Below are 12,471 nucleotides of genomic sequence, written 5' to 3' on the forward strand. Positions count from 1 at the left end.
TTTCCATTAATTCGGCTTCCTCAGAGAAACAAGAAAAATTTCAACTCAGATATTGCTCCATAACAAGGTAAGATAATCCTTCAGAGATATAGAGCATACTTTTTCTGGAGCCAAAATCTATGGACCTCTTCTTCCATGAAAATGCCTCTGTGCATAGGCACACAAAACTTTCCATGAAATTTCAGGGAGAGTTGCTGAAGGCCATCCATGGACGAGTCCAGGGGGCCAGGAGACCAGCTTTAGGGAGCTGCCATATGGATCTGGAGACAGAGCCAGGACCATTGCTGCACTAGCACGATCCTGAGTGGGTGCCTCCTCAAAGTCTCTGCCCTAAGCACTTCCTTTGCTTCACTCTAGTCCCAGTCCTGCTGAAGATGGAAGGTTATGGGTATGTCTGAAAGTAATAAATATCCAGTCACAGATGACATCTCATATTCCATCATAACCTGATTGACATCATATCTAAAAGTTGGATGCCGGTACATTAAAACCTTCCCTCCAAGTCCCTGGTTATAAGGGTTAACATGGTCCTGGCAGCACTGAATGGAACATGTCTAAGGCCAATCTTGACACCATTTATTTCAGAAAACTTTCCTCTACAAGTCTGAAATGATCACAGGAAGCACACTCCCAGGTCCTCCCCACTCACATGTGTCCACGGCACAGACCTGGTGTCTTCTTTCTGGCTCTTTGAAGTACCTCTACCTAGAACTATATGTGCCAACTGCATCCTAACAGACAAGCTAACCCTTAACTTAGGGATTGTCACCAATTAACATTCCCAATAGTCAAGTCCTGGACCATTAGATAGCGCAAGTCTGACACAGAATCTGAGCACATCCCATTCATACTGATTTCCTCTTGTCACTCTCAGTTTTCCTTCTTTTCCTTGTTTTAAAAGTAGGCACCTATAGTATTGTTTTGAATGTATGGACTGACTTCCCAACATCCTCCCAGATAGCCTCCTCTCTTGAACTTCTCAGTTTGAGAAACTAAATTGGCAAAAAAGTTACTTGTGACCTCCACCCTTTTGGCTTCCCCAATGAAGCGAACTCCTTGCCTTGGAACAGTTGTTTTAGGACTGTGGCTCCATGACCAGACTAATAACTAAACTCCAAAAGCCAAACTACAGGTGCCTCCTCCAGCTTTCCCTGAGAAAATAAGAAGTCAAATCTCCCCTGCTGAGCCTGCAGTAGTATCAGGAAATTGGGACCAGGAAAAGGGTCTCATATTTTCTTTCTGGTTTTGAAACTTAGAAATTTGGGAGCCACAAAGGTGGAAAGCTGTATGGACCTGTTGCTCCTTGAGAATGGAAAAAGTGATGATGAAAGGGTTACTCCTCGTACACATTTTTTCCATTGATTATTTTACTTAAAGAGTCTATGTCATTTCCCTGGAAAACTGAGGAGGGGGAATATTTTCTTTTGAATATCTTCAAACATTTGCAAATGGTTACTCTGAACTCCCCAATGTACCATAAACAAGTGTAAACTGTAGAAATTCAGAAAATGTACAAATACAAACAGCTATCCCTCAAGCTCCTAGGCAAAGACAAAGAAGGGAGTATTCCATTTATAAATGGAATTCTTTGTGGATAGAATAGTTTGGAAAATGTTTGTACATTGCTTTCCTTATTATTTGGGGGGATATTTTTTCCAACTTACAGAAGCTACAGAACTGGCATTTGGAGTCTCAAAAGTTGAAGATTAAAGGAAGTTTACAACCTTTTAAAATCTTCAACTAAACTTAATTAGTTCTGCATCTGGGGAAAATAGCTGCCCACTGAAATAATTTGTAATCATATCAACACACAAGAATGCATAAAGGCAGGTAACCAGGAAAAGAATAATTTCCAAATGGGGAGAAAACCCTGTAATTTACAAAGAACTAGCAAATAAGACTTCCTTGAAGACAACTGTAGCTGCCTGGGTTGCTATTTTCTAGATACTTTGGTCTGCTTTTGATCTATTTTAAATGATTTTTTAAAACAGTACTACAGACCGAGCGCGGCAGCTCACGCCTGTAATCCCAGCACTTTGGGAGACCAAGGTGGGCAGATCACTTTAGGTCAGGAGTTTGAGACCAGCCTAGCTAACATAGTGAAACCCCATCTCTACCAAAAATATAAAAAATCAGCTGGGCATGGTGGCACATGCCTGTAATCCCAGCTACTCAGGAGGCTGAGGCAGGAGAATTGCTTCAACCCAGGAGGCAGAGGTTGCAGTGAGCCTAGATCACACCACTGCACTCCAGCCTGGGCAACTGAGCAAGACTCCGTCTCAAAAAATAATAAATTAAATAAAATAAAAATAATAAAATAGTACTACCATATGAAAAAGGCAGACATAGGGAGAAGAACGAAGATGCTGACCGAAGTTGACAGATTATCCTATATAATATATAATGAATATATATGAGAAATAATATATAATGAATCACCAACAAGCACATGGAGAAATCACTCACCTGCACCTCACCCACCATATCTCAGCCTGAGTTTCGCTTTTGGTTTGTAATGCTTTCCACTTCAGCTTTTAACTTGTCACCAGTGTTCAGCATCAGAGCACAAAAGTCATACAGTCCTTCATTTAGTGGATACATTTCCAGTTTCCCCAACCATATGAATGGTCTGGGTTTCTGAAGGCATAGAAGAAAAACAGCACCACATGTGCACAAAAAAACAGGAAGGGGCCGGGTGTGGTGGCTCACGCCTGTAATCCCAGCACTTTGGGAGGCCGAGGTGGGTGGATCACTTGAGGTCAGGATTTGGAGACCAACCTGGCAACATGGCGAAACCCCATCTCTAATAAAAATACAAAGGTTAGCTGGGCATCATGGTGCGTGGCTACAGTCCCAGCTACTCAGGAGGCTGAGGCAGGAGAATCACTTGAACTTGGGCAGCAGAGGTTGCAGTGAGCCAAGGTCGCGCCACTGCATTCCAGCCTGGGCAACAGAGTGAGACTCGTCTCAAAAAATAATAAATAAATAAACCAGGAAGGGCCAGAGAATGTGAGTAAGTTATGGTAGGTTGAGACTGTGCTGTGAGGTGACACGGAACTTCCGAGGGCAAGAAGAAATGTGATTTAGTGGAGGAGAGGTGGTTTTTCTCCCATCTTAAATCACTTGCCTTGTCACCCTTTCATAGCTGACAAAGCCTGAGTATTTCTGATTTTAAAGAAAAGCTGTAATTTCTTGGGGGCCCATCATTGAAAGAACTCTTCAGTCTCAAGAGGTAGTGGGCAATTTCATCACTATATCTTCTGAAATTGGCTGGAGCCAGGTTAATATTTTTAATGATTCTGGTCCACATACAAGACTGATTCTTTATTCAGAAACATATATCATCCAAATAGCCATCGTATATTTTATGTTTTTATGTTCTTTTGGTCTCATGCTACTCATACGTTAGTGTCACTATTCTTGACCTGGTCTCTTCTCACTCCAGTGATGGTATAATAGTAAAATCTCTCACCCTCCCATTCTTCTTTCAGCCTCACCTGAATGAGTGATATTAGAATGTGTTTAAACTGACAATTCCCAATGCTTTCTGACTTTCTGAAGGCCGTCACTTTTTTTGTCACACACCTTCCCATTACTCACAGCTTTGTCAACCAGATTAAATTACTCTCGTGAAGAAATCAGGGGCATTTTCAATTGAGGTGACTGTGAGAAGGCTGAGGCCATCTGTCTTCAGGCAGCAGAACTTGTAGATGTAAAATCAAGAAGGAATGGTGAACTCATTTTTAGTATTCTTCCTCTACTGGCAAAGCCATCAGAGGAAAAGGAAACCTCAAACGATGGTGGCTGAGAAACCTTTCTTCCACAACCTACAAGTCTCCTTGCTCTGGTCTGTGCTTCCCAAGCAATCTCCTGGCTATGCTAGAGGCCCAACTTAGAAACCATGGACTGGACACACCACAGCAAGTGCTGTGCTCCACGTTTGTATTTCCCACTGTGGAGTAATGGGTTGGTAATGTAGGCTTGTTGGTGCTGCAGAAACAAGAATTCAACTGTTTGAACACTTAGAGAAGTTAGGAGGTAGACTCAGTTTTTGTTTGTTTTTTTAAGAAACTTTCCCCTACGACACCTGAGAGTTGTTTTATCCACTGAGGTGGGTAAAACAATTTTAGTATGTAGAGTAATAAAGAAACTAATTAGCCTATTCTCTTACAGTGGTTTTTAAAAAAATGCAGCTCTGGAGTCAGACAGCCTGGATTTGAATCTCAACTCTGCTAATTTGGTCAAATCTTGGGCAAGTTACTTTAATGTCTCTGTCTTGGTTTCCTCATCAATAAAATGAAGACAATAATTGTCCTATGGATCCAGATCCAAATAAATACTACTGAAAAACACTTAGAAGACAGCCTGAATACAAATGTGAGCTATTATTCATCTTATGAGATCCACTCTCCTGGCCCCGCTTCCTTCCTCCTGGAGTTTGCACTCCCACCAGATGGGGGCACGCCACCGTATTTGCCTTTGTATCTCCCCAGTCCCTGGAAGGAGCAGTGTACAAGTTAGGTGCTTGATAAATGCTCATCTCTCCTCTTCCTCTCCATAAGAAGTTGATAAACTCCACTGAATTTTGGCCTGTTTGATACCCACTTGGATAGAGGGGAGAGCTTGGGCTGCGTCCAACAGGCCTGAGTTGAATACTGCTTCCCCATGTACCAGCTCTGCTTTGGGCACAGTCTCTAAGCTTCATCTACCTCCTTGGTGAGATACAGATGATGCCTACTCCACCAGCATTGGCAGGAGGAGCAAATGAGGCCACCTCTGCCTGTCACAGGCACACGTTAGTTTCCCTTTCCAATGCTGAACATTTTAACTCACTCTCAGCAGCTCACTTGGCATTAAGCAGGAGTCTACGAGGTCAGAGATGTGCAGTGTCACTCACTTTAGCAATGCCACCCTCTTCCCTATCGAAGCCTCCCATTACCTACAAAGGTGAGCAACTCATCAGCTGAGCCGCTGGGCCCCAAAAGGGGGAGAGAGCAAAGCTGGTCAGTGACGCTTGAGGCGTCAATGCTGCTTGGTGCCAAACTGCAGGAAGGAGACCCCATGAACAGGAAAGACACCCTGCCAGGCAAATAGGACTTAGCAGCCTGGGTTCAGTTGACATATGCATGTAAGAGTTAGGTTGCATTCTCACTTTACAAATGGAATCCCGTCCTTATCAAGAAAAGCTGGTGACATTCTGCCACTGAGCCAACCAACTCTATTTAGGAGGTGGCCCAGCTCATGGATTTACTAGACATTTCACTACTGCCCTGCAACCTCATGATCGCACATTTAGGTGTCCCAAGTTAATCTCTTCTTCCTCCCCCTATCCTTCTCTTCTCCAACAGGGTGATTTACGGAGATGAGCATGATAATAAACGTGTAATTAAAGAGAGAGAGTATTTCATGACAGGTTCGAGACTGAGCTCTCCCCTCAAGTAAGTGACCTGGGGCTTGGCACTCACACGCTGTGACTCAGTTTCCTTGGCTGTAAAATGGGAATGATGCTACTGAACAACTCAGCATCAGAGCTGCTGGCTCAGAATGTTGATAGCGTGACCATACCGGGTGCAATATAAAACACACACGGTAAAATCATGACTATTATTACAACTCTCGCCTCTGCCTTGTCAGAAGTAAGGGAGGTGCACTGGCTGGTGCGGAGGAGTGCCCGGCGGACATACAAACCTTTTACTTATTCTGATTTCTAATTCGGAGGCACCTCCTTTTGAGCGGCGGCTCCAGGTCCTCGGGCCCGGCGCTGAGCATGGGCGAGGAAATGATGCACGGCGCCATAGCAGCCTTCTCCGCGGGTTTTGGCACAGGCTGGATCACGCAGCCGGTCTTGGGCAGCATCCGCAGAGCATAGGCATGGTCCTCGTCCGCGGGGTTATTAAGGTTCGGGTCTGACTTGTCGCCCCCCGCCAGGGCCTCCTCGCCCATCAGCTTTTTGGCCGCCTCCCCGTCCAGGTGGCAGTTGGAAGCACAGTTGTTCTCCTTGACCGACTCTAGCTCGCTCACCACCGGCTCCTCAGGCGACAGCAGCTTCTTGGGGGGCGCGGGCGGCGGTGGCGGTGGCGGCTGCTCGGGCGGCGGCTCCGCGCTCTTAGCGCCCTCGGCGGTGGCGCCGCGCGTGCCATTCACGATGACGTTGCAGGCCGCAGCCAGCCGCCTCGGGGCCCCGCCGGGGCGCCCGGCCGGGTCCCGCCGGCGGCGGGCGGCTGCAGTGGCCGTCCTGCGCCGCCGAGGTCTCAGCGCTCCGCGCGCCAGGTCGCGCTCCGCCTTGACCGTGCGCGCTGCAGCGCGCGGTGGATCACGTTGTGCCAAGCCGGGCCCGGGTGGCCACACGGTCAAGGTCGATAACGCGTCCTGCGGCCCTGCAGCACGCCTGGGAAGCCGTAGCTGGCCGCCCGCGCCCGGGGGGCCAGCGGCTGCCGGCTCGCCGCGTCAGGTCACCCTCGCCTCCGGCCGTGCTCCGGCGGGCGTGGGTGCCAGGCTTAGGGCCTGCCCGAGCAGCCAGGGGGCGAGTCCGCGGACTTGGAGACGAGCCTGCCTTGAGTCCCGCGGGGCAGGGGAGTGTCCGCCTGGCTATGCCCGCCCGCCGCCGCGGAGTCGCCAAGGAAGGCCTCGGAAATGAAGTTCTCCCCGTTGCTTGGAGAACCCGTTGGGCGGGCTTGGAGTCGTTGACGTGAGGGATAGGGATGGGGATGGGATGGGCACCGGTAGGGGCACGATCACGGGTAGTGGCACGGCAGGTCGGGGGCGGCACCAGCGGGGCGAGGACGGCAACCCGAAATTCATTCATCTGGGGCCACCGCTCGGACCATCTTGCATCATGCTCCACCGGCGGGAAGGAAGACTCGGCAGCGGGGGCGCCCGGGGGCGGCGGGGGCAGCAGCCTGGGGGTTCCCGGGATGGTGGGAGTGCCTCGGTGGGTGGATGTGGGGCGATAGCATGGGCGGTGCATGGGGCTGGAGTGTGGCCCAAGGTTCCTGGGGCGCCGGGCGGGGCCCGATACCAGGAACATGGTCTGGACAGGGGACTGTTTGCGGGTTGGGACGGCGTGGTGCGGAGTCCCGCGGAGAACGGGTGGGCGTATCTGCTGGCATGAATCTGCTGCTCCATGAAGATGGGCAACGGCACTTGGCCACGGTTGGTCATCACCCATGGGAGGGCTGCGAGGCGGGACGCCAAGGGGAGGCCCGATGCTAGCAGGTGGCTGGACGGAGACAGGAGGGATATTTGGAGTCTCGCTGATGGGGATGGACTTGGGCACTGGCGTGGGGATTTTAGTGACAGAGCAGTTGGCAGTGTCAGATGGAGAGACGGTGGTGGACGCCGACGGGCCAGGGCCCTGGCTTTGGCCAGCTGTAGCCACCGGGGAGGGGCCTTCCTCCGAGCATCTGTTAGCGGGATATTCCAAGAGTCTGGAGTGAGCAGCTGCACCCCGGTGCCTTCTGCTTTATTTTCCATGGGAGGGTGTAATGTGCTGCATAGCCCAGCTGGAAGATTGGCCTGGGTCTCTTTGTAGAAAATGTCCATTTTGTATTGATTGAGACATTTTGCACTGCAGAACTGAAGCCTTCTTTCCCCGTCCCCAAAATCCAGGTATTCTTTTGTGTGTCTTATGTGCTTACACCAGTCACATACCTACAACACAGTAATAAAAAACCACAACAGGTAAGACAAGCAATTTACCTGGGTAGATGACGTTTCGTGTTTCACATAAACGTTCTTTTAGACTTTACCAGCACTTCTCAAACAGGCAGGACTGTTTCCTTCTAAAAGGTAAAATTCTGAAATGTTTGTAAAATGATGGGTTGGCTTTATAAATATGAGCCCTTCAGAATACCAATTATCACAACCTCCTATTCTTTCTTCTTAAAGAAATTGTGTTGTCCCCTTTAAGCATGACTTAAAGACGGTTCTGAGAAAAGGGAATATATATACCTGTCCAATGTACCTGCCCACACATTTTCACTTGTCAGAAAGGCTCATTGTAAATGCAAACCTAAAGAGTTTTGGAGGGAAATGTTCTCCAGAAAGTTCAATGGGCTTGAAATATTACCCCTTACAATTCTCCTCATGTGAAGTCACTTTACACTGTTGACTATGTTTGATAATGCAGTTGGAAAGGGTGTACTGTGTTAACCAATAACACAAAGCGCTGAACATCATTATGTCTGGCTTCCAAGGAGAAACTTGGAATTAATCATGAAGTCTGTGTGAGGTTTAGCTATTCCCAACCTGTGATGTTGCAGCAAGCTAGAATTATTTTTTGAGCTGTTTGCCCACTCTCTCTCAGTAGTCAGAATTTTGGTGACATTTCTTGGCAGGCAGTCTTATTTAACAACTTTTCAAACACCAGAGAACATTTTCCAAAAGTTGTTATGGCTTTTCCCCCCTTCAGATCTACTCCTGGCAAAAGAAAGACATCACCAAATTTATTTTAAAGTTGGGCTGCAGAACTAATTAAAGGCTGAGAGCTTCTCCCAATTGGAAATCACTAGACATCAAAGTTCAAAAAATACTCATTCTCAGCTTCAGAACCCATTACTTTGGAGAAATTATTGTGATTTCATTAACACATTAATTTTGCAACACCATCAGCTCTCACAGATGGTGAAGACATGATCTACAATTCAAATATGACTCTTGTTTGCACAAATGTCTTTCCTTCATATGGCATTTTAAACAAGAATTAATATGAGTAATCTTGCCATAGCTATAAACAGATAAACAGATGTCAAAATTTTCAATAGTTCTTTCAGTGCCTTACTTTTTTTTTGACAGAGTTTTACACACACAATCTTTTTTCTTTTTTTCCTTTTTTTTTTTTTGGCCATTTTCTCAGCACTCAAGCCATATATAGTAGCAAAGAAAGAATTGTGAAACAGTGCAATGGTAAGTCTATTGAATTTGAGTCTCTCCCCCAATAAAGCACTGGTTCCAATATTGTTCTAAATGAGACCCTGTTTTTGTTGAAGAGGCTGTCTGTTGTTCTGTTGTTGGTGTGTGTTGGTTTTTTAAAAAAACTATCATAAACTGATATAATTAAAAGATGACAAATTTTAATAATGATTGGTCACATAAACAATGCAAAAACAACATATGCTGGGCATTTGATTACTCATCTCATTTAACTCTCAGCTTTCCTTGATTGTAAACAGTGGTGGCATGCTGGTATGTGATCATGGGCGAACATGCACGTGGCAGATGTGGGTCTGTATGTGTAAATCCACTCTTTTTCCTTCTCACTTTTTTCCCACTGATATTTGCAGATAATAAACTTGATGGTGTGAGACTGAATAAGATACTTATTGGCACACATTCGTGTTTTGTTTAGTCTCATCAAATTGCCCTTTCAAACTACTTCTTGCAAAAAATTTTGGAGAGTGAGGAAACTGCTGAGTTACCTTTGATGATTAATTAGAAAGGCATTCTTTCAATTTAGCTATCAAAACTGTTGCAATTATTAAAGTGGTAAAAAAAATTCAATGCTAATATACTCCTGTGTTTCACTATAGTGTTTCATGTTACTCCTGAATTAAGGGAAGTTTTTATCATAATTGAGATGCCCAGTTTACAAAAAAGTGCAGAATTGCCTCTGATGAGAAGAGACCCACAGAATCCATCAGACCCTCAAATTTTTCATATAAAGGTTAAGTAAACAAGTATTAGAAACATGATGCATGTAAGTTATTGTTTTATAAACCTGATCATTTAAATAAAATTAATGTATAATGATGTGGCACTTAAATTCCACTATGAAATAAAACCACCTGCTTATGTTTCAATATTAGGCATCCATAGAAAGCCTGAAGTGCAAATTTACAAGCTTGAAGTGAAGGATCAAAAATAGCTTCTTTAATCATTGACTAAAAAAAAATTATCAATGAATTAAACTAATTAAAATAATATACCCATTTTCTGGCATATTTTTTTGGATCTTATTTTTTAGCCATAAGGGAGAAGAGTTTTCGGAAATCCTTAATTGGTTTTTAAATTGCCAGATTGAATTATTTGCCTCCAAAGGATTCCTGTTTCCTCAAGCCAAATAAATATTTTCAAATGGAGTAAAAAATAATAATAATCTAAATATAATTTATATGTTCTCCCTTCCTTTCCTTCACTTTCAGTAATCCATTGATGAATAAGGAATGCTCATAGATCAATCTCAGTTGTCAAATGAGAATTCTCCACCATATCTCATCTATTTTGACATAAAAAGAATTACAGACATCAACGTTAGAAGCAAAATCCTATTTCATCAAACTTTCCCATTAAAGCAAAGGCCTACAGTTAGCTGCTTGATTTTCGGCAGCATCCCAAAGTGTGACAGTTCCTGACTATCTTGTTTTGGGTAACGTGAGAGAGAGAGAGAGACAGAGAAACAGAGAGAGAGAGTGTGTGTGTGTCCTTGCCTTATTAAATTTCAATTCAGAATACTGATCTAAAATACTGATCTAAAAATACACAAAAGCAATCTTTCTGATGAAGCAAAAAATTATTAGAGGAAAAAACTGTCACTTAAGAAATAATGAATCAAGTCTGTCTTACAGGACTCATCATTTAAGATGAGGTCAATGAATTTATGGCACAAATGGCTATATTATGTGAGGCAATAAAACACGGTACTATCATTCATTCTACATCTAACTAATGACATACTTCTAGTAATTAAAGATTTCATCATAAGAGCCTGAACTGATTACATAAGATGTGGTAGTTAGATGAAAATATATACTATATCCCTCTCTCTTTAATAAAATAACATTTGCATATCCAGGAAACACAGCATGTGTCTCAAACTCTGGTTTTCTGAATTGTGGGGTGGTGGGTTATTCTTCCCTTCTTTCATTGACAGCTTTACATTTTATTTCACTTTTTAACTTTTTGAGGAATCATTTTTTCCTCATTATGCCAAGAAGTACCAAAATTCCTTCAGATATTTTAAAAGATAAAGATTAAGAAGTGCAGGGATTTACGCACTGAGCTCTGGAATGATTTCCCCCTAATTTCACCCCGGCTTTGTTTCTGTTGGAATCTGGCCTCTTTGGTTCCACTTCTCTCACTAACAGGTCCCAGATTGGACAGAGGCTGAAGCTGTTTAACGATGCCAATCTGGGGACCCAACAATCAGCAAATGCAACGCCATTGAGCGAGACAGCTGAAATGCTTCGTATCACAAATACATAATGTATCACCAGGAAGACAAAAAGATCACAAAGGAGATAAACAAATGCGTATTCCATTCAACCCTATAACAGCAGTCCTCAAAAAGATTAAATTTACCTTCCTGGGATGCGTCCAATTCTAAACAACAGAATGAACATTTCCTTTAGTCCATTTAGAGTATTTATATTTGGGTGGCTGACTGCCAGGGTAGTACTTTTAAGCTCAGTGGCCTGATGGATTCACTCCTTTCCTGTGAAATAAATGTGTGGCAACCTACACCGCTCAACTGCTCCAAAGACACTGCCTCAGCAGATGTATCACTTGTTCCTGATATAAGAAAGCCGAAAGGCAGGACTTGTGGTTCTTATAACTCTTTCCATCTTGTATTTCCCCGGAAAGAGAGAAAGCTGAATTCATGTTGGCAACTGAGCCTTTATTTTTATATAAACGTCAAAGTCAAGGCCAAAGTATGCCATAAGGTTACCCACATGGGCACAATATACAGGTTCTTCTGGGCTTAAGACAAAACTCAGGCAACTGGGGGAGGGGGACAGGGTTCGTAATTAACACATTAATCAGCTGTTAGCTGTGGGAGTAAAGTTCAGCCTTTAATGGAATCCACCACTGCCTTCTGAGTGGTAATCTGGCATCGGGCAATATTTAATTAAGAAACCCTTTTGCTGAAATCTTTAACTGGGCAAAGATGTTTGTAGCAACGGAACAGTTAAAAAAGAAAAAAAAAGATATTAGCACCTCTGTGAATGCCATCAACAATTTGAAAAATAAGACAAAAAATCTTCACGTGCTTTCCACTTCATCTGACTGTCTACTAATATATCTCCTACGTAACAGCCCAGAAGTTATAGCTCCTTAAGCAAAACTGTAGCTTATCATAAGAGGGAATTTCTCTGGGCCTTGGCATGTTGACTGTGGCACTGATCTTGTAGTCTAGGCCAGCTCAAAAATCATGAGCTCATTCAAGTGAAGCAAAGGAGGATGGAGGCTGGGCGCGGTGGCTCACGCCTGTAATCCCAGCACTTTGGGAGGCCGAGGTAGGCGGATCACGAGGTCAGAAGATCAAGACCATCCTGGCTAACATGGTGAAACCCCGTCTCTACTAAAAATACAAAAAATTAGCCGGGCGTGGCGGCGGGCACCTGTAGTCCCAGCTGCTCGGGAGGCTAAGGCAGGAGAATGGCGTGAACCCGGGAGGCGGAGCTTGCAGTGAGCCAAGATCGCACCACTGCACTCCAGCCTGGGCGACAGAGTGAGACTCCGTCTCAGAAAAAAGAA

The 12,471-nt window shown here is 44.6% G+C and overlaps 1 protein-coding gene across 1 annotated transcript in view; it reads right to left on the reverse strand.

The window, feature by feature from the left end:
* The window catches only part of SOBP (sine oculis binding protein homolog), a 172,218-nt gene that overhangs the window by 19,062 nt on the left and 140,685 nt on the right, over positions 1-12,471 (reverse strand). Inside the window, 11 exon segments of the mRNA XM_017878760.1 lie at positions 5,689-6,165; positions 6,168-6,344; positions 6,346-6,430; positions 6,432-6,458; positions 6,460-6,668; positions 6,671-6,714; positions 6,717-6,840; positions 6,842-7,108; positions 7,111-7,164; positions 7,166-7,389; positions 7,392-7,650. Of these exon segments, the coding sequence (XP_017734249.1) occupies positions 5,692-6,165; positions 6,168-6,344; positions 6,346-6,430; positions 6,432-6,458; positions 6,460-6,668; positions 6,671-6,714; positions 6,717-6,840; positions 6,842-7,108; positions 7,111-7,164; positions 7,166-7,389; positions 7,392-7,650 (1,944 nt within the window). The 3' untranslated portion in view covers positions 5,689-5,691.

The sequence above is a fragment of the Rhinopithecus bieti genome, unplaced genomic scaffold, assembly GCF_001698545.2.
Source record: "Rhinopithecus bieti isolate Rb0 unplaced genomic scaffold, ASM169854v2 scaffold_11508, whole genome shotgun sequence".
In the NCBI taxonomy this organism is placed as follows: Eukaryota; Metazoa; Chordata; class Mammalia; order Primates; family Cercopithecidae; genus Rhinopithecus; species Rhinopithecus bieti.